The sequence below is a fragment of the Corythoichthys intestinalis genome, chromosome 10 (genome assembly GCF_030265065.1).
Source record: "Corythoichthys intestinalis isolate RoL2023-P3 chromosome 10, ASM3026506v1, whole genome shotgun sequence".
Taxonomy (NCBI): domain Eukaryota; kingdom Metazoa; phylum Chordata; class Actinopteri; order Syngnathiformes; family Syngnathidae; genus Corythoichthys; species Corythoichthys intestinalis.
Window position 1 is genome coordinate 43,507,132 of NC_080404.1, and position 22,251 is coordinate 43,529,382.

The 22,251-nt window shown below is 39.4% G+C and overlaps 1 protein-coding gene across 2 annotated transcripts in view; it reads left to right on the top strand.

Annotated features, from left to right (window-relative positions):
* The window catches only part of ttc7a (tetratricopeptide repeat domain 7A), a 130,738-nt gene that overhangs the window by 19,109 nt on the left and 89,378 nt on the right, over positions 1 to 22,251 (top strand). For both annotated transcript variants that reach the window (XM_057847684.1, XM_057847686.1), the window contains exons 9-13: positions 8,743 to 8,806; positions 8,906 to 9,043; positions 11,070 to 11,153; positions 12,135 to 12,239; positions 19,049 to 19,166. In XM_057847684.1, the coding sequence (XP_057703667.1) occupies positions 8,743 to 8,806; positions 8,906 to 9,043; positions 11,070 to 11,153; positions 12,135 to 12,239; positions 19,049 to 19,166 (509 nt within the window). The remainder of the gene's footprint in view (positions 1 to 8,742; positions 8,807 to 8,905; positions 9,044 to 11,069; positions 11,154 to 12,134; positions 12,240 to 19,048; positions 19,167 to 22,251) is intronic.

Sequence of the window (22,251 nt, forward strand, 5' to 3'; positions counted from 1 at the left end):
TGGATCTGGCGAATGGATAAACTGAAGCTTTTCCACATAACGCCTTTTATGCAACGCATCCAGTGAGTTTACGGCATCCGAAAGCACCGGGTCTTCCATGAAATGCATTATAAATTGCTCGATCAATTGAGACCATTGATAATACAGACACAAAATGATGGACAAGGGGGCGGAACAATACAGCGATCACGTGATTTTGTGACGTCGGTGGGTAGGGTCTATAGACCCTATTCACCTACGTTACAAAATGACGTGTCGCTGTATCCGGCCGCCATATTGTCCGTCATTTTTTAGGCCTATTCTCAATGGTTTCAATTAGTCGTGCAATTTATAGAGCAATTCATGGAAGCCCCGGTGTTATCTGACGCTGTAAACTCATTGGATGCGTCGCATAAAAGGCGTTATGTGGAAAAGCTTCAGTTTATCCATTCGCCAGATCCATATTTGATGCCTAAATCGATGTTTTTCGACCCGCTGTCTTCACCGTCTCTGCCTGACATCTGCTACCCTGATATTTACAACTATCTTGTCCACACAAAATCAGCCTATTCTCACGAAAGTTTGAAAAACTTTAAGAGCTTGGAGGCTTATAAATACTTCGTTGCTGGTTGGGTGAAACAGGTCCTCGTCCACGAAAATTCGGCAGGAATCTATCTTGTACTCGGGAAGGTGAGTTACGAAATTTTCAATCCAAAATCTTTTGTTCTTGCTAACATCCACTGTCAAGTCTAATGTATTTCATGTCATTTGTCAATGGAGCTAGGGCTTTTAATGTTTATATGGTTTCAGCGATAGCACTCTCACTACATACATATATTATGTAATAAATATGAAGTGTGATAGCACTACTCCAGATTGTCCCTAGTTGAATTTATTTTTTGGCTTTTGACCTCAATCGTGAAATTGTAAATTAATTGTATGACAACTGTCTTATTATCCCCTTATAATTATATATTTTCAGGTAGTTCATTCACAGCGTATGAGTGTATGTTGTCGGCGATTAGCCTAGCAATGATCTTAATTGTGGTTGTCAGCCCAAAACCCTCTAAATATATATTAAATGCATCTTACCAGATATAAAATGACTACTACATAATCTGTGGTAATCGTTTGGAGCCCAGTTTTCTCATCGAATTGCAGCAGCCCATCTCGCTCTCCTCTCCGGGTCTCTCGGAATCTGGTAGAACTTCAAGTCTCTCCGTCTATCTTCTCTGTTATTGCAACCGACCGCCACACACGCCTTCACCATTTTGATTATTAATGTTAACGAGCAGAAAAACACGCCATAATAGGAGGAATTTACGTAGCGGTAATGCATCAACAGTGACGAGTTGACGGACAATATGGCGCCGGGGCGTGGTTGTGACGCATGTGAGTAGGGTCTATAAGCCGCAGCAGTCCTGTATTATGTATTATTGTTATGTATGTATTATGGGTTATTTACACCAAAAAATATATTAAATGGTAAAACTTTATTTGACAGTGGCATCATACGACTGTTACAGTATAAGACCAAATGAACCACCATGAAGCTTTGAACCAATTGGCTTCATTGCGTCAAGAAGCTTCAGTTGGCTATCACTGCTCCCTTGTGGGAGACAGTCAACCTCTGCTGCCACCTGCTGTCAACACTGTTGCTGTCCAACATGCCTCCATAAATGCATTGCAGTGCTGCATATGTAAACAACAATCAAAATCCATGTTTTGTGGTAATTATTTCTTCAGTTACTGTTCCAGTTGTTTCATTAATTGCTAGTTTTGGTATTTGGGAACACTTTTTTGAGAGTGGCGCCATAAGACTTTCATAACTATGACATGACACTGTCATGAGAATTAATGAATGCTTATAACAGATGTAATTTAGTGTCATCCAGCAAATGATGTCACTTTTGAATGGATGTAAAAGATCTGAGCTGGACATAAATGGAGTTAGTGACATAATTTGCCGGATGACACTCGTGACATCTGTTATAAGCATTTAGTAACGATAGATAGATAGATAGATAGATAGATAGATAGATAGATAGATAGATAGATAGATAGATAGATAGATAGATAGATAGATAGATAGATAGATAGATAGATAGATAGATAGATAGATAGAGTCATGTCATAATTATTGCAGTTTCATGATGCAACTGTCAAATAAAGCGTTACCTATTCACCCAAATAAATCAGCAAATAAACCGCGCTGGACTATAAGCCACAGGATTCCAAATGAGGGAAAAAAGTAGCGGCTTAAAGTCCAAAAATTACGGTAGTCTTTTAATCCGCCATTTAGCCACGCCTACTATTATAAGGCTCTAGCGTCCCCAACAGTAGGATGACGTCGGCAGGGTCATGGTTTCATCTGATTTAGAATTCAGCCCATTGAGGCGGAATAATTCAGAACGAGGAAAATGCGCCGAAGAGAGCTGCAAAATGTCATTGTTTCGGTCTCTCTTCTCCAATATTTTTACAGGATATTCTTTTTATCGAAGTATTTTCACCAATTGCTAAATAAATGGTATGTTCATGGCAAATAACAGTCTTGTGCTAAATGGAATATGAAATAATAAAAATGCATTTATTCAGTACGACATGCCAAAATTACTCCGTAATGGTCAAAACTGTGGACTTCACCTTTACTGTCGCACCTCCCGAACGATATTTTATGCCACCGTAGTTAGTCAGGCTTTTGTCATTTCCCTGCCCCGGCTTCAGAGAATGCAAACAAACCAAGAGGCGTGACAGCTAGCCGACATGCTAACCCGAGCCGAGTGATGTCTCAAAGTCTTATTTTTGCTTTCTGAAGCGAAAAATCACACAAAACTAGCTCGGATCATGTCACACGGCGGCGGGGTTGTCGATTGGCTCGTTCTCCTGCAACGGACAGGAGAGCTCGACGGGGAAGCAGATGGAGAGTACCGCAGGACAAATCTGCCGACATCGGAGGAGCGCGTAGCTGCCACATGGTCAACATGAATATGGCCCAAAATAATGCTTTACTACACGGCGAAGGCATAAACAGAGAGCGGCGTGCAGTTGTTGTGCAGCTAACATGGCAGGATGTGTCTGAGGAGAGCTTTTCTACGTGTCCCTCAATGATCAAACGTAAGTAAATAATCCTTTATTTAAAGAAAGTTTGTAGTGTTTACTTTGTAGTTGCTGTATTCACGGCCATATTTAATGCAAAGTTGCAATTTCTGATGGGTTTGAAAATTTGACAGAACACCGGGCACTCAAGGAGGGCAATAAGCCAAGTATAGAAGGGGAGTGTGCAAACAAGCCGCCAGTCGTCGGCCGAGTGGCATTGTCGGTGGACAATCAGCCACAAAATCAAGCCACCTCCGTATTAAAACGTGTGCCATGATCCCAGTATTTAACATAATACAAAACACGATGTTTACTCACTTCCTCGTAAGTCCAATGGTCCCACACTAGTAGGGCTTGTTTTGGCCAATATCCGCGGTGAACGGGAACCTTTTGAAACCCAAAAAGGCTCACATGCCTCTCACTGGTGCAGCAACAATTTTCTGCTGCCGCTTGGCTGGCGTGATGCGAAAAATAAACAAATTAATCCACAAAATCAGCTGAATCCGCAGTCCATTTCCATGCTATAATGCTATTTTGTGAGATGCTGACCTGGGCATACGTCCTAAAATCGAGACTGAAGCCGGAAGTCACCCATTTTCATGGCGCCACTCCTTTTGGCGAGTTCGATACGGCAACGCGACACTCCTATTGGTGCATTCGATACCGCAACGCGACGCTCCTATTAGTGCGCTTGATACAGCAACGCGACACTCCAATTGGTGCGTTCAATATGGCAACGCGACGCTCCCATTGGTCGAGAAAAGTGAGCTTGACTCCTGTGCTGATTTACTGAAGCAACATTCCTCTGCCAATCTTTGCAAGCGCTACAGTATTAATTATTACCCGTTATCTATGATTATCTATTTTACACTGAAAACAAGGGAATTTAACTAGTTTTAAGGAGGTATGTTTTTGCAGTGTAGCTGCTCAGACATGGAGAACAGGAATCTTGAGTGTCCTTATTGTCTGAACGGTTCTAATGTTTGAATTTGATATACTGTACTGCCATTGTGGTTGTTCATTATGTTTTATTTATTAACTTACCCATGCTACAACTGGACCTTACCAAGGCCAAAGCAGGACTCTTCCTATGTTTAAAGCAGGACTCTCACATATAACATAGTACACATCTCATGAACAACGAGAGTTTGGTCTTTTTCATTTTAAGTAAGCCAAATCAATTCAATTAAAAGCAAACTAATGAAAAATGCTGCTTTGATTTCATTCTTTAAATATGCAGTGTAACTTACTCTGGTCCAAAGTTTTGAACAGGTGTGAGACTGGTGTGTGTGGCCACCCTGTACACATCTGATGTTGCTCACCATGGTCCGCAGTGTGCTCAGGGAGCTTGTGTGTCTGCTCAGACACATTAAAAAATTGGAGGGAACATTGCACACAGGTTTTTCTGCCATTGGAACAGAATGGGAAATTTGGACGTGAATGGCTGTCAATGGGGTGGATGTGCATGGCTGTCAATGGCATTGATTTATTTGGGCGCCAGTCAATGGGCTGTCATGGTAAATGGTAAAAAATCAGAAGGACATATGTTTTCCTGCCATTGAAAATGAATAGGAAATTTGGTCGCACATGGCTGTCAATGGCATCCCATTAGAAATGAATGGGACAGTTTTTGGCAAGTTTTGTATACAACTTTTATGTCTCTTACTGTCCTGGAATTTATGATGTGTAAATTATGCGATTTGGTCAAAATTGTAGGACTAGATTCATTTTTGAAAAAAACAATAACAACAAAAAATCTAAAAAAAAAAACCTGTGTTTACGGGTGAACATAGAATTTGGGGGGTCATTCAAAAAATTCCCTGCGTCGCGCGAAAATTGCAGTCATTTTGATTTTTGAAAAGTGACGGTCGGCCAAACGGTTTTGGCTGTGCGGCACGCCGGAGAAACGCTATTCCAAAAAAAGGGAATTTTACTATCTGGGCCTTCGCCTTGCAAAGCCCCATCTAAATAATTTAATTAGTTGAATATTTTATTGAATTTTCAAGAAGCAAGATGCATAGCAACAGCCCGCTAGCTTAAATGCTATAAAATGCTTTTTTTTTTTTTTTTTTTTTAACAATGTATTTAACAAATCGTCCAAACCCATATTCCCACAAAAAATGACTAAATATACCTATAAACTAAATTATGAATGCATTAAGAAAAACATTAACTCAAACAAAAACTAAGCTTATGTTGTTCTTAACAGGGATGTTAACATGATAACAGCCATGTTAAATGAGTTATGTCATAATCACTGTTGCCACTAGAGGGCAGTGTATCCACCCAAATCAATACAACTAAATGCACTTTCAAAACAAACCATTACAATCACACTCTTATTAAACACCAATAAAAAAAATGAAATTTTACTATCCAGGCCGCTGCCTTGCAAAGCCCCATCAATCAGTTTATTTGTTGATGATTTTATTAACTTTTCAAGAAGGCCCAATGAGGCAGAGCTTAAGTATTCATTCATTCATGGCATTTAACAAATTTGCTGCTATTGACAATGCGAGACATTTATTTGAACTGGTAGGTCCCTAGCGAGTTTGCTGCCATCCCACCCAGTTCAAATGGATTTGACGTCTACTAGCGACTCATTTCATTTCACAGCAGAAGGAGGCTTCATTGAACATGAACACATTCAATTCATGAACAATTCATGTTCAAAACGGTCAAATGACATGAGCCCACTTAAATTGAAAGTCTGCATTTTAGCGCTGAGCTACTTATCCGTTATCTGAATTCGGCCACGTAACTGTATTGCCATTTAGATGACTCATCTTTGTGTCTCCCTCTGAGCAGGATTCTCTCACTCTCTTTGCGGACCACCCTGCAAGCCATAGTTATTGCCACATGACTAATCCTCCCACACTTTCAAAAGATAGCATCTCAATCCATGTCTGAGATTAGAGGAATAGAAGTGACAATTCGTTCTGAGGAGCAGTTTTACATTTTAGTTTTGTCAAGTAGGGCTGCAGCTATCGATTATTTTAGTAGTCGATGAATCTATCAATTAGTTAGTTCGAATAATCGGATTAGGGACATTTAATGCGTTGCAGAATAGATTTTAGAAGATGCAAACAAAGACTTGCTACGATTGTGTTTTCAAATGAGCATTAAATTTGAATACAAAATAAAATTCACGAGTGTTTCTTCAAACGATTCAGAATTGCACGTTCATTTCAAATTAAAATTAGTGTTGCACCGATACCATTTTTTGGCCCCGATACCGATACCTGGGTGTGCACTATCGGCCGATACCGATACCATACATACCTTCTCGTCCCACTGCCCAGGGTTTGTTGCTGCGGTCCATCCCCAGCCATTGAACCTGACGCTGAAATATTCCGAAACTGCCAACATTTTCTTCTCCTACTCCTACTTTGTTTTTCCTCCATATGAAAAAGCTGCCCTGGCATTGGTTAAGAGCAGCTATTGGCCCGCTCTCATTGGTCTGGAGAGGGTCAACAGCGATAGCTGCTTGGCATGCAAAGTAATCACATGTGATCATACAACACAGAAAAAAAGGTGGCGTTCAGTGTTACCGCACCAGTAAATGGTATTGTAAGTTGGTACTCGCCGAGACGGATACCACCATTTCAGGCCGGATCGCCTCCCTCTGCCGATACTGGTATTGGTATCGGTGCATCAGTAATTAAAATACTTGAGCTGCAAATGGTAAAAAAATGAATAAATGAGGATCAAAGTCAAGGGTGGGCAAACCGGTCTTGAAGGGCCATAGTGGATCCTGGTCTTTGTTCCAACTTATCAAGCACAGACATTTTAACCAATAAGGTTTCTGCTGAAACAAGAAGCACCTGACTGGGATCAACTGATTGCACTTGCAAGACACCAGATTGGTGAAAAGGTTTCGTCTTGATGGGTTGCAACAGGTACCCGCTCCCACTGTGGCCCTTTGTGGAATAGTTTGCCCACCTCTGATCTAAGTACTGTAAAAGAACAACTGGCTAACTTGCATAGCAAAAGTCCGCTAGCTTAAATGCTATAAAATGCTAAAAACATTTTACAATGCTCTGAACAAATCGTTCAAACACATAAGCACTAGGGGTGTAACAGTATACAAAAATCTCAGTTCGGTACGTAGCTCGGTTTTGAGGTCACGGTTCGGTTCATTTTCGGTACAGTAAGAAAACAAAATGCAAAATATAAATGTGCTAGTTGTTTATTACACACTTTTGTGCTTTCAACAATAGGAACATTAGCCTATACAAAGCTAGAATTCTGCTCAAAAATATAAATATGTGTGTTGTATTGTGCTTGAGTCTTGTTAACCAAATAAAGCCAGCGTTAACAAAAGTCAACTGATCGCTCGTCATTTTACAGTCAACACTCAGAGTTCGCAACTTCGCATTTGACAGCATGCGTGCCGCGTACCTCCTCGCCAGCTGTTTGCTCGCTATTCATTCACCTGTGCATTTGACCGTTATTTTGTTACACTCCCGCTTTTTCGGTGAGGTATTATGTGTTCATTCGTTATTGGATCGTTTTTGTTCACCACTGTAAATAAGAGCACCGCAGCAGTAGAGGCAAACTGCCGTTTTCGTTCAACCCATTTTGTTTATTGTAGAAGCCAGGTTAGTGGATGTATTGTTTTTCTTTTTTACGATCAGGGTTTACTTAGCGGGTGGGGTTCAAGTGTAGTTTCATTTTGTTTGTTGTTTTGGCCTGGGCTTACGCTGAAGCCAGCTTCTTCCGCATTTTGTATATTTTGTTCATTGCGAGTTCGACTTGTGTGAATAAATTTGTGTCCACTTGCAACTTGTGTGTGTCTCGTTTTATGTTACTCCCTTAGCAGCCGTCCGTGGGACGTAACAGTGGGATTATGGGAAGCATGAGCGGGCATTCCGCGCTTGCGTTAAATGCGTCAAATATTTTAACGTGATTAATTTTTAAAAATTAATTACCGCCCGTTAACGCGCTAAATTTGACAGCACTTTACATTTCGTCAGAAACTCGTTCGGTACGCCCCCGTACCGAACCGAGGACCCCGAACCGTTACACCCTTAATAAACACTCAAAAAATGACTAAATATACCTATGAACTAAATTACAAATGCATTAGAAAAAAGATTGCTAAAAAAAAAAAACCTTAGCTTATGTTGGTCTTACAAGAGTGCAGCTGGATTCAGCCATGTTAAATGAGTTATGTCATAGTCACTGTTGCCACAAGAGGGCAGTGTATCCACCCAAATCAATACAACTAAATGCAAGCACTTTCAAAACAAATAATTACAATGCCACTCTATTTAATCAAATACTGGAAGCAGCAAAATTTTATTCAAGCTTTTTTCTAGTCGAATTACTCGAGTGAATCGATTAATGGTTGCAGCACTATTGTCAAAACTCTGTTTCATGCCCATTGTTTTCTAAACATGTCCACTAGACTGACGCATATTGTACTAGAAATTGATCAATAATACACGTTTACGGGATGGGAATGGGTGTGAGCTACTGTATATCTGAGAACATGCCGTGTAGTGGTTACTCTGCTAGGGTGGTCCGTGTTAGATTACACGCCAGGTAAATCCGAAACCGGACACTGTTGGCAACTCCAAAGGCTGCAGTTAATGATATCTACACCTTTGCGGAGTTTTTTAACAATTAATACATTCTATATGTTTGTTTCCTTTGTTACCGCAGTTGCTTCTGTCCCCAGGACGTGGTAGAAGAGGCTGTGTTGCTGCTTCTAATTACAGAGTCCATGGTGAGATTTAAAAACACACATACAGGCCATGAGTATTGTTTTCTGTTGGAGTGGAAAAGGACATTTTACCAGTCATTTTATAATTATCACTTTATCCAGGCTAGTGGTGACGCCGTCATCAGTCGCCTGCCAGATCAGGCCGAGGCTCGACAGGCGACCCTTCAGGATTCGGTCTCTGTCTATGACATGCTTGCCATCGGCATGGTTAGGAGGGGGCAGTACACCATGTTGTCTGAGGTCTGCTGGCACACCAACTGTACAGTTTCCACTGTGGTAGAAAATTGTATGAAAGGGACAGTCTGGTCTTTTGCTAACTTTTTTGTGATTGCCTGTATCAACCTGAGCTAAAGAGATTATGCTGCTCCTTCCCTTTACTGTCTGCATTCTTTTTACTTCCCTTACTACAAACGAGTTACTGAGTTAGTTTTGAGTTTTACAGCGATCCTTTGTTTTTCACTGTTAATGGGGACCAGAACCCTGTGAAGTGAAAAACCGCGAAGTAGCGCTCACAAAAAAAATTGTATGTGTTCAATGTATTTATTCAGATTTAGTATTGGATCAAAATACAATGTTTTTTCACATTTTTTCCCAAAGTATATATATATACATATATATATATACACCTGCCTAAAACTTTTGCACAGTACTGTATATTTTTGTTATATTATGTATATTTTTGTTATATTATGTATATACAGGATATACTGTATGTATATATTTTCCCCAAGTATAAGCTTCCATGATCCTAATAAATTTAATAATTAAAAAAAAATATATACAGTATATATATATATATATATATATATATATATATATATATATAGACAGATAGATATAGATATATAGATATATATATAGATATATAATATATTTTAATGGTTTTTAAGCACTTAAGATGCAATAGTTATGATAAGTTATGTTACTGTCCCACAAAATTATTTTTAAACAAAAAATAAAGTAGAAAATGCTTGTTTTTATTAAATGCTTCATTCAGTGAGTCTACTCAAATCTGCTCAAGCTGCTCACTTACTTACACATAATGAGTTGCCACAGCAACTGTTTAACAAGTTAAAAGATGATTGACGCACGCAGCGCTTTGAAGTTTGCGTCTCTGGCAAAATCAAACCTAAACGTCTGTCAATCATCGTTAACTTTAATAAGCAACTCCAGTGCACTGCCTGACCAACAAAGAGCAGAGAGAGGGAGGGAGGCAGACTACGCGATCGGTTCGGGACAGCTCATCTGTATTTATTTATTTCTTTTAATTGAAAAAAAAATCCACGATGGACTGAGGGCGCAAAGTGGCGAGGTATCACTGTATATTCTCTTATGATGATTCTTACAATATTTATACTTCTGAAATGTGCCTTATGTGCAGGAGTGTGAAGTGGGGCTCAATAAATAAGAATTGTAATGTTTTTTGAAAGACCTCTCACAATGTGTTAGTTAAGCTTCAACTGATACCATTTTATAAAATTCAAAATACAAATTTTGCTAATGTGATGAGTTTTGACTTACCGTATTGGCCCGATTATAAGACGACCCCCTCTTTTTCAAGACTCAAGTTTGAAAAAAGACTTTTTGAACATCAAATAATTTTTATACAGAAAATAATTACAGTACATCTGAAACAAATGATTATATCAATATATTTGAGAGAAAAAGCATGTTATTTTGCGTCATTCAAATCTTAATATCTGAACATTTAAATATGTAAACTAAAGGGCAATCACATTCGTAAATGAATGGCTTCTGGTTTTTGAAATGTAAATAAACCAATCTATTGTGATAAAACAACAAAATTGCAATAACTGCATTAACCATCAAAGTGAGGTCTAACTGTAACGGTAGTCTTGAAACAAATCTGAATAAGGAAAAACATTGCAATAAAATAATGTAAACTGGTTAAACTAAAAAGAGTAGCTGAGATCTGTCATGACTGAACATTACTCCTCAAGTTCAGCATTCGCTTCAATGATATCTGGCGCCATCTAGCGTCGTGAATGGGTATAATGTCTAGACCCCGAATATAAGACGACTCCCACTTTTTCAGTCTTATTTCAATGCAAAAAACACTGTTTTATATTCGGGCCAATATGGTATTACGTAAGTAGTCCTCCAGTGTTTTTTCCACTACATTTTATTTTTTCCTTCTTTTGGGCTTTACAATTCCTAATGAGTAAATGTACACTAATATAAATTTATTAGCATATTAGCTTTTTGAAAATTCAACTTTTGTCAATAGGTTGTTTTATCCTTGTAGTGTCTGGAACGAGCAATGAAGTTTTCTTTTAACGAGTTCCACCTCTGGTACCAGTTGGGCCTGTCACTAATGGCGTCTGGGAAGGTGAGGTTCTTTCCCCTTAAGGCAACACTTGGTAACTTTTCAGTTTTGGTCGATTTTAGCGACGCCGGTGGACAAAAGCGGTAGTGTTTTGCCTTAAGGACAACTGCGCTTCCCATGAGGACCAGCGCATGAGCGCATAGTGTTGTTAAATCTTCATCTACCGGTGGGCTGCAGATGGATTAAACGACATTTCTATTTCCAGCGGCTGTGTGAGGGATGATGAGTAATGAGGGAATGAATCCAGTTGTGGCTTAACAATATCATATTGACGGTTAGCAACCATATGGCTTCGTGTGGCCTACCCCCTTCCTACTAGTCAGCGCTGACGAGTTCGGTCGGGGGTTGGGGGCATCACGCCAGCGAGTGAAAGCCGGGCCAATGTTTATTTTTGAGTGTCCTTTTATCCTTTTTTTTCTCCTCAGACAAAACTTTTTGTATCTTTTGTTGCTCTGCCATCTTTGCAGATTTTGCACAAAAGCAAACGACTTTTGTCTTTATAATGAATGGGCAAAGGGGGAAGTGACGTATGCCGTAAAACAGTTTTTTTGTGTGGCAGGTTTCCTGCCACCCTCCTCAAAGTTAATTAGTGCCAATGAAAGTGATACAGACCCCCTCAAGATATAAAAGAGGTGTCATTCAACTAGTAGCCAGTCATCATATCCTCACAAATGTTATGAAAATATGCTATAAAGGTTGAAAAGTTACCTAGTGTTGCTTTAAATCTTTCAGTGCCATTGACAATGGTTGACACCCATTAATGTGTTTTTTTTTTCCCATCCTTCTGCTATGAATTGAATATAGTTTAACACTAGTAGACGTCCAATCCATTAGAAAGGGGAGAGCTGCAGTGAATCAACTTGGTCTATCACTGTCAATGGCAACCAATCAGTTTAATGCCATTAAGATTCCGTTTAACTTTCACAATTGCAAAATTACAGCACAAATGACATTTTCGCACTCATAGTTATGATTCTTTTTCAGACGGTTGGTGCTGTGTCTGTGTTTAAAGAATGTGCCAGGATGAGACCAGATGACCCTTTGTTGCCCCTGTTGGCTGCTAAAATCTGCATTGGTCAGCTGCACTGGGTAAATACAACATACAAAGCGATTCAAATTAAAAGCATTATAATTCACACAAAAATGTGTGCTATGCAAAGTAGACCTTATTGAATTTTACTTAGAGAAAATAACCTCATACATTTCACCATAAGCGAATTTTAAGGGGGGGGGGTTGCAGGCCCCCCTGGTGGCCGAAAAGTGTCATTGCATGTAAATGACTTTCCTATATATATAAAAGTTGTAAAGCAATAAAACTGCTACAAAAATGAATGAAATGAACAAAAAATGTGACTTGCACATTAGACGGTCATTTGCTTTACATAGAATTTTAAAAAAATATATGTATATATTAGGGCCGTCAAAATTATCGCGTTAACGCGCGGTAATTAATTTTTTTGATTAATCACGTTAAAACATTTGACGCAATTAACGCACATGTCCCGCTCAGAAAGTATTCTGCCTTTTCGTAAGTTTTACAGCAAGGCTTTTGTGCTGTCCAACAGCGAACTCTTGTGGTCGCTTTGCAACATGGTTTATTGTTTTCAGTCCAGTTCAATATGGCTGCACGACGTCTCGGGCTGATAATGTTGTGCTTATATGATCCTTGGACAAGATTTGTCCGTAAGTATGGTTGTTGTAAAGAATGTACATATTATGTTCGTAAGCGAAATGTTATATTTTTTGTATGAGACGCTTTTTGTTTATGTTTAGTGAACCTGTATAGCGTGCTAAGCTAACGTTGTTGCTAATGCAATGCTTGTGTAATTTTTTTTTGTAGTTTTACGACAGTCTAAAGAAGACAATGGTTTGAGGCCATTTTATTAATAAATCAGATGAAAAAGGAAGAAGTCTAATTATTAAGGCGTCGTTCACTAGCTGTCTAGCTTTGGAAAAAGTAAACGCTTCGGAGTGAGGACAGCATAGACAGATTTAAATGACAGTAGAGTGAAATGCCCACTACAGTCCTTATGTACCGTATGTTGAATGTATATATCCATCTTGTGTCTTATCTTTCCATTCCAACAATTTATTTTACAGAATATATATATAATTTACAGAAAAATATGGCATATTTTATAGATGGTTTGAATTGCGATTAATTGTGATTAATTACGATTAATTAATTTTTAAGCTGTAATTAACTTGATTAAAATTTTTAATCGTTTGACAGCCCTAGTATATATATGAGGGGTGGGCAATTTTATTTTTCAAATGATTTTTTTCTTAGATTGAATTTTTTTTTTTTTTTTTTTTTTTTTTTTAATTAAAGCAACTTTTTGGGGGATTGGATGATTGATGGAGACACAAATGTCCTACCCACAATAGTGGCCCAAACACAAAAAGAATCCCTTCAGTCAAAGAAAAGTTTTTCGATGAAAAATTAAGTGTTCAAATGCAAATTTTTCAATCTCAAATATTTTTTCGCATTCAAAATGAAGTGATTTTCCTTTTTGAAAATATAATTTTTTTTAAGCAACTTATTTTTTGATCGAATAATAAAGACAAAAATGTCCTAGCCAAAATGTGGCCCAAACACAAATCAACATTACTTCAATCAAAAAAGTTGCTTCAATCAAAAAGACTTTTAAAAAAAAAAAAAAAAAAAAAAAGACATCAGTCTTCACTCCAAAACACTTTTTTTTTTTTTTATTATTGAAGTGAGTTTTTTTTGGTTGAAAATATTTGATTGAAGCAACTTTTTTTTTTTTTATTGAAGCAAATTTTTTGGGGATTGAATACTAAAGACACAAATCTACCTCCATATGGCTCCACCCAGGGAATACAATTTTTGACTGGGGTAACTATATTGGCACGACACCGGCGGGCGTACCATATTCAATGGATGACGATCTTGGCAAAAAGTATTGCCGAAGCAGCCTGATTTAGAATTCCCCTCAAGAATGATGGGAAACATAAAACACTCATTGTCAACTTATTATTATAAATATTCTTGTAAGTTAATTTTACTGCTGACACTACGTTTCAGGGTCATCAACATTTGTGCCCCACCTGCCCCAAAAGTCAAACTCCGCCTATGCATTTCACGTTTTAGTCATTGTTTATTGTACTCTTTTGAAATCAATCACATACAGTGCCTTGCAAAAGTATTCGGCCCCCTTGAATCTTGCAACCTTTCGCCACATTTCAGGCTTCAAACATAAAGATATGAAATTTAATTTTTTTGTCAAGAATCAACAGCAAGTGGGACACAACCGTGAAGTGGAACAACATTTATTGGATAATTTAAACTTTTTTAACAAATAAAAAACTGAAAAGTGGGGCGTGCAATATTATTCGGCCCCTTTACTTTCAGTGCAGCAAACTCACACCAGAAGTTCAGTGAGGATCTCTGAATGATCCAATGTTGTCCTAAATGACCGATGATGATAAATAGAATCCAAATGAGTGTAATCAAGTCTCCGTATAAATGCACCTGCTCTGTGATAGTCTCAGGGTTCTGTTTAAAGTGCAGAGAGCATTATGAAAACCAAGGAACACACCAGGCAGGTCCGAGATACTGTTGTGGAGAAGTTTAAAGCCGGATTTGGATACAAAAAGATTTCCCAAGCTTTAAACATCTCAAGGAGCACTGTGCAAGCCATCATATTGAAATGGAAGGAGCATCAGACCACTGCAAATCTACCAAGACCCGGCCGTCCTTCCAAACTTTCTTCTCAAACAAGGAGAAAACTGATCAGAGATGCAGCCAAGAGGCCCATGATCACTCTGGATGAACTGCAGAGATCTACAGCTGAGGTGGGAGAGTCTGTCCATGGGACAACAATCAGTCGTACACTGCACAAATCTGGCCTTTATGGAAGAGTGGCAAAAAGAAAGCCATTTCTCAAAGATATCCATAAAAAGTCTCGTTTAAAGTTTGCCACAAGCCACCTGGGAGACACACCAAACATGTGGAAGAAGGTGCTCTGGTCAGATGAAACCAAAATTGAACTTTTTGGCCACAATGCAAAACGATATGTTTGGCGTAAAAGCAACACAGCTCATCACCCTGAACACACCGTCCCCACTGTCAAACATGGTGGTGGCAGCATCATGGTTTGGGCCTGCTTTTCTTCAGCAGGGACAGGGAAGATGGTTAAGATTGACGGGAAGATGGATGCAGCCAAATACAGGAACATTCTGGAAGAAAACCTGTTGGTATCTGCACAAGACCTGAGACTGGGACGGAGATTTATCTTCCAACAGGAAAATGATCCAAAACATAAAGCCAAATCTACAATGGAATGGTTCAAAAATAAATGTATCCAGGTGTTAGAATGGCCAAGTCAAAGTCCAGACCTGAATCCAATCGAGAATCTGTGGAAAGAGCTGAAGACTGCTGTTCACAAACGCTCTCCATCCGACCTCACTGAGCTCGAGCTGTTTTGCAAGGAATAATGGGCAAGAATGTCAGTCTCTCGATGTGCAAAACTGATAGAAACATACCCCAAGCGACTTGCAGCTGTAATTGGAGCAAAAGGTGGCGCTACAAAGTATTAACGCAAGGTGGCCGAATAATATTGCACGCCCACTTTTCAGTTTTTTACAGTATTTGTTAAAAAAGTTTAAATTATCCAATAAATTTTATTCCACTTCACGATTGTGTCCCACTTGTTGTTGATTCTTGACAAAACATTAAAATTTTATATCTTTATGTTTGAAGCCTGAAATGTGGCGAAAGGTTGCAAGGTTCAAGGGGGCCGAATACTTTTGCAAGGCACTGTACTGTGCCATGTCGTTTCTGACTAGGGTTATATTTAAGGAATTAAATGTAGAGTTGTGTTGTATAAATACCATAATCAGTAGTTATAGTAGGATGCTCAAGTTGTACTGTATATAAAGTACAATGTATGCCCTGTATGTATGAACCATCACACTCCATCACTTCTGTTGCTCATATTATCAGAGTGACATTCAGGCCACTCAGTCAGACACATGACCAGAATCAAGCGCGGCTTGGCCCGCCCCTCTGTTGATGATCCAAGCAAGAGTTAGAAAGTCGCATCAACTGCCGCATATTGACAGGGGGAGAGAAAGAATGAGCAAGGACGAGACAGAAAAGAGAAAAGGGTCAGATTAGAAAAGAAGAGTTTACAGGGTCGAGTACAGAGAGCACATCTGTCAGTTGCTGGAGCTCATGCTAGGCCGGAGACACTAAGGAGCTTACGGTCTTAATCACAATGGGACTCTGTGGCCATAGCACAGTGGGGCATTACAAAAATGGGCCACCATTATCTGTCATCAGATGGGCCAGACACCACCACATACTGTACAATTGCACAATGCTTTCTTCTCTGGTTGCATTTTGGAGAGCACCACAAGCACAGCACTTTTCCAGTCGGATGTATTCTAGTCCTGCGACATCACCACAGCATAACTGCATTTCTAAATTCCTGAAAAACAGACTTTTTGAGGGGGTGTTTTTCTACCTGGTGATATCACAGTTGAGCCCTGTGAAAGTACTCATATTCTTTATACCACCAACATTGAAGAACGGCAACTTCAGGGTAGGGTTGTCCTGATCCGATATTTGGATCGGATCAACTGCCAATATGCGCAAAAAAATGCGCATCGGTATCAGATCGGCCGACATGGAAAAATTCCAATCCAGACTCCCGATCCAGTTTTTGTGAAACTCCTAAAAGCCGGTCCGCATTTTACAGCACACCTTCAGCACACTAGCATTACTGTCTCCCAATTTACCTCCGAGCATCTCCTACATTATGACTGCAATGTAAATTTAAAATATCGGTAAAAATGTCAGCTGTCACCTGAGCATCTTGAAATGCTTGTCTTTGTCAAAAAAAAAAAAAAAAACTCTCCATCATGCTGGGACTGCATCCAGGACAAACAGCTGAAGGGAGTGTGTAGAAAAGATGGAGATGGAGCAACAAAGTGTGGAGAAGATTGGGGAGTAGAAGCCATTTTAGGTCTAAAATAGTATTATTTACACTGATTTTTTTAAAGCCTTGGTACAGTTGTTCAAGACCAGAGAACTGATGCTGAGTTAATAGTTTATTTTCCACTGAGTTTGTTTGTGGGTTTTGCCTTTTTAAGACAATTTACAATATTATTTGCACATTTTAATGACTGAATATGACATTTCTGTTTGTTATTTATAATGTTTTGCGTTTATCACTGAATAAACAGGTCAGTTTCTTGTGACCAACCATTGTGTGTTATTCAAACTCACCTAATTCAGCTGGTTAGTTGTTATCAGGAGTACTAAACCATTTTCAACATGAGTCTGACAACTCAGTAAGGAGCCTAAATAACTTTAAACTTTAATACATGCTCAGAAAGGCCGTTATCAGTATCGGCCAGTATCGGTATCGGATCGGAAGTGCAAAAACCTGGATCGGGACTGCCTACTTCAGGTTACCATTGCTGGGTAAATTACATCACTTAGTTGGAATGATCATTTTGACATAATGAAGCATTAGAGTTGAAGCTCAGAATGTTGTGACATTAGGCTTAATCTTTGAGTTAGCGGGGGTTTAATTAGTCGGTGGAGTTGATTTCAACAAATTCCGTGCAGTTAGTTATTTATCAGTTTCAGGGCCCCTGAGTGGCTAAGCTAGCGCGAGTCAATTGGCCCGTCCTAGCATGCCAATAAAAAACAACATATGCACACATGAAAATCACTGATAACCCATGCAATCAATAGTGTTGGTTATGTTTTAAGGATGAAATTATTAAAACTTACCTTTGCATGTGAATAACTAGTATGAACAGCAACATTTGTAATCCAGCAGCTCTGCAGGTAACACTGTAGAGCGTAATGATATTTTTTCCACTGGTGTGTTTATTTCGTAGCCAGCAGCAAGTATCCACAGTTTGTATTGCTCCTCGTTCTTCATAGGGAATATTTGGCAACTCTCATTTGCCCATTTCTTTTGTTTGTTTCCTTTAAATGCATGTTTCACTATGTTGCCGTTCTTCAGTCAAGACTCCGTAGACTGATGCTGCATTTGAGGAAGGTGGGAAGTCAGAGTTTTCCAACCTCCGACCAGGAAAAATATAATTGGAACGCCACTCGAACTGGGAGGCCCTAGTCGCAAAGTAAGGGATAAAAAGTACCCTGACATCACGAGTTGCGTCAGTCAGACGTCACTCGACAAAATGCGCTGCCCGTCAAAAAGAAGACTGTCAATAGTAAAATTTAGGAAAGCAATTTACAGTGTGGTCTATAAACCTTAGCTGTCGTTCTTCCTCCACTATTTGATCGCTTACGAGAAGGCAGGTTTGCTTGAGGTCAGCATGTTATTTGATGGCCCAAATAAAAATGCTTGGAACGCTTTGAGGTCGCAACTGGTACCATCGGAGTCAGACGTCCCACCTTCCTTGAATGCAGCATGAGCATGAGTGGCCGAAGCACTCCTCTCAATTGTGGTCGCATAACAGATCTAAAGAAATAGTCTTGCAGAAATAAATGAATTACGGCAGTTTGGTGTAACATTGTTTTAGCCCAATGGGTATTTCGAACAGCGATCGGCATTTTGAATTTATTTGACTATATGTTAGATATGTCAATTTCGTTTTTTTATTGGCATGCGAGGATGGGACCATTGACTAGCGCTAGCTTAGCCACTCCGGAGCCCTGAAATTAATAAATAACTAACAAACTGCACGGAATTTGTTGAAATCAACTCAACCGACTAATTAAACCCCTGCTAACTCAAAGATTAAGCCTAATGTGAAACATTTTGAACTTCCACTTCAAAAAGTAAGACAAAAAGATTACACAGAAAAGGAGATTGAATGTTGCGTTTACTGATGCCATCACAGTACCCACACAAAAGTCTTAACAGACAGTGCGTTTATGTGTGTTTCAGTTCTCAGAAGCTGAGTCTCTGTCCCAAAGTGTGGTGTCGATGGGAGAGGGTGCTGGGGAATCTCTTCCTAGGGCCTACCTGGCTTTGGGACTTTCCTATAGTCTGCAGGCCTCTGATGGTGATAAACACATGGAAAATATATGTGTATACATACAGTACAGGCCAAAAGTTTGGACACACCTTCTCATTCGTGCGTTTTCTTTATTTTCATGACTATTTACATTGTAAAGTATCACTGAAGGTAATAAAACTATGCATGAACACATGTGGAATTATGTACTTTGCAAAAAAAAGGTGAACTAACGGGAAAAAAAAAAAAAAACATGTATAATATTCTCCTATCTTCAAAGTAGCCACCCTCTGATTACTTTTTTGCACACTCTTGCCACCCTCTTGAGTTTCAAGAGGGAGTCATCTAAAATGCTTTTTGACTTCACAGGTATGCCTTTTTAGAGTTAATTGGTGGACTTTATTGCTTTATTAGTGTGGTTGGGACCTTCATTTGTGTTGCATTAAATGAGGTGTGTCCAAACTTTTAGCTTGTGCTATATACAGTGCCTTGCAAAAGTATTCGGCCCCCTTGAATCTTGCAACCTTTCGCCACATTTCAGGCTTCAAACATAAAGATATGAAATTTAATTTTTTTGTCAAGAATCAACAACAAGTGGGACACAATCGTGAAGTGGAACAACATTTATTGGATAATTTAAACTTTTTTAACAAATAAAAAACTGAAAAGTGGGGCGTGCAATATTATTCGGCCCCTTTACTTTCAGTGCAGCAAACGCACTCCAGAAGTTCAGTGAGGATCTCTGAATGATCCAATGTTGTCCTAAATGACCGATGATGATAAATAGAATCCACCTGTGTGTAATCAAGTCTATATAAATGCACCTGCTCTGTGATAGTCTCAGGGTTCTGTTTAAAGTGCAGAGAGCATTATGAAAACCAAGGAACACACCAGGCAGGTCCAAGATACTGTTGTGGAGAAGTTTAAAGCCGGATTTGGATACAAAAAGATTTCCCAAGCTTTAAACATCTCAAGGAGCACTGTGCAAGCCATCATATTGAAGTGGAAGGAGCATCAGACCACTGCAAATCTACCAAGACCCGGCTGTCCTTCCAAACTTTCTTCTCAAACAAGGAGAAAACTGATCAGAGCTGCAGCCAAGAGGCCCATGATCACTCTGAATGAACTGCAGAGATCTACAGCTGAGGCGGGAGAGTCTGTCCATAGGACAACAATCAGTCGTACACTGCACAAATCTGGCCTTTATGGAAGAGTGGCAAGAAGAAAGCCATTTCTCAAAGATATCCATAAAAAGTCTCGTTTAAAGTTTGCCACAAGCCACCTGGGAGACACACCAAACATGTGGAAGAAGGTGCTCTGGTCAGATGAAACCAAAATTGAACTTTTTGGCCACAATGCAAAACGATATGTTTGGCGTAAAAGCAACACAGCTCATCACCCTGAACACACCATCCCCACTGTCAAACATGGTGGTGGCAGCATCATGGTTTGGGCCTGCTTTTCTTCAGCAGGGACAGGGAAGATGGTTAAAATTGACAGGAAGATGGATGCAGCCAAATACAGGAACATTCTGGAAGAAAACCTGTTGGTATCTGCACAAGACCTGAGACTGGGACGGAGATTTATCTTCCAACAGGACAATGATCCAAAACATAAAGCCAAATCTACAATGGAATGGTTCAAAAATAAACGTATCCAGGTGTTAGAATGGCCAAGTCAAAGTCCAGACCTGAATCCAATCGAGAATCTGTGGAAAGAACTGAAGACTGCTGTTCACAAACACTCTCCATCCAACCTCACTGAGCTTGAGCTGTTTTGCAAGGAAGAATGGGCAAGAATGTCAGTCTCTCGATGTGCAAAACTGATAGAAACATACCCCAAGCGACTTGCAGCTGTAATTGGAGCAAAAGGTGGCGCTACAAAGTATTAACGCAAGGGGGCCGAATAATATTGCACGCCCCACTTTTCAGTTTTTTATTTGTTAAAAAAGTTTGAATTAGCCAATAAATTTTGTTCCACTTCACGATTGTGTCCCACTTGTTGTTGATTCTTGACAAAAAATTAAAATTTTATGTCTTTATGTTTGAAGCCTGAAATGTGGCGAAAGGTTGCAAGGTTCAAGGGGGCCGAATACTTTTGCAAGGCACTGTAAATATAGCCTATATATATATGATATACAGTGCCCTCCATAATTATTGGCACCCCTGGTTCAGATGTGTTTTTTAGCTTCTAATCATTTTTTTTTTTAATTCAAATAATATGGGACCTTAATGGAAAAAAGAGAAAAATCCAACCTTCAATACAAGTGCGTTTATTCAGTGGGGAAAATCCCATATAAAGAAATAATTATTTGACATCAAATAATGTGTGTCACAATTATTAGCACCCCTGGTGTTGATACTTTGTACAACCCCCTTTTGCCAGAAAAACAAGGTCTCGGGACTGGTGAACCATTTCTGTGTAGATTTGGCCATATGTTTAGGTTCATTGTCTTGCTGAAAGATCCAGTGACGACCCATCTTCAGCTTTCGGGCAGAGGGCAACAGATTTTGATTTAAAATGTCCTGGTATTTCAAAGCATTCATGATGCCATGCACCCTAACAAGGTTCCCAGGGCCTTTGGAAGCGAAACAGCCCCACAGCATCACTGACCCACCCATATACTTCAGAGTTTGTATGAGGTGCTCAGTCCCCAGACCTGTTCTGTTGGCAAAAGGGGGTTGTACAAAGTATTAACACCAGAGGTGCTAATAATTGTGACACACATTATTTGATGTGTGCCCTGCGATTGGCTGGCAACCAGTTCAGGGTGTCCCCTGCCTACTGCCCGTAGTTGGCTGGGATAGGCTCCAGCACCTCCGCGACCCTCGTGAGGAAAAGCGGCATGGAAAATGAATGAATGAATGAATTATTTGATGTCAAATAATTATTTCTTTATGTGGGATTTTCCCCCACTGAATAAATGCACTTGTATTGAAAGTTGAATTTTTCTCTTTTTTTCCATTAGGGTCTCATATTATTAGAATTTTTTAAAAAAAATTATTAGAAGCGAAAAAACACATCTTAACCAGGTGTGCCAATAATTATGGAGGCCACTGTAGCACTAAAAAATGATGCTGTTGTTCTCGAGTATCAGTGTACCCTGAAAATGAACTTGCTGCTTTGTGTTTTT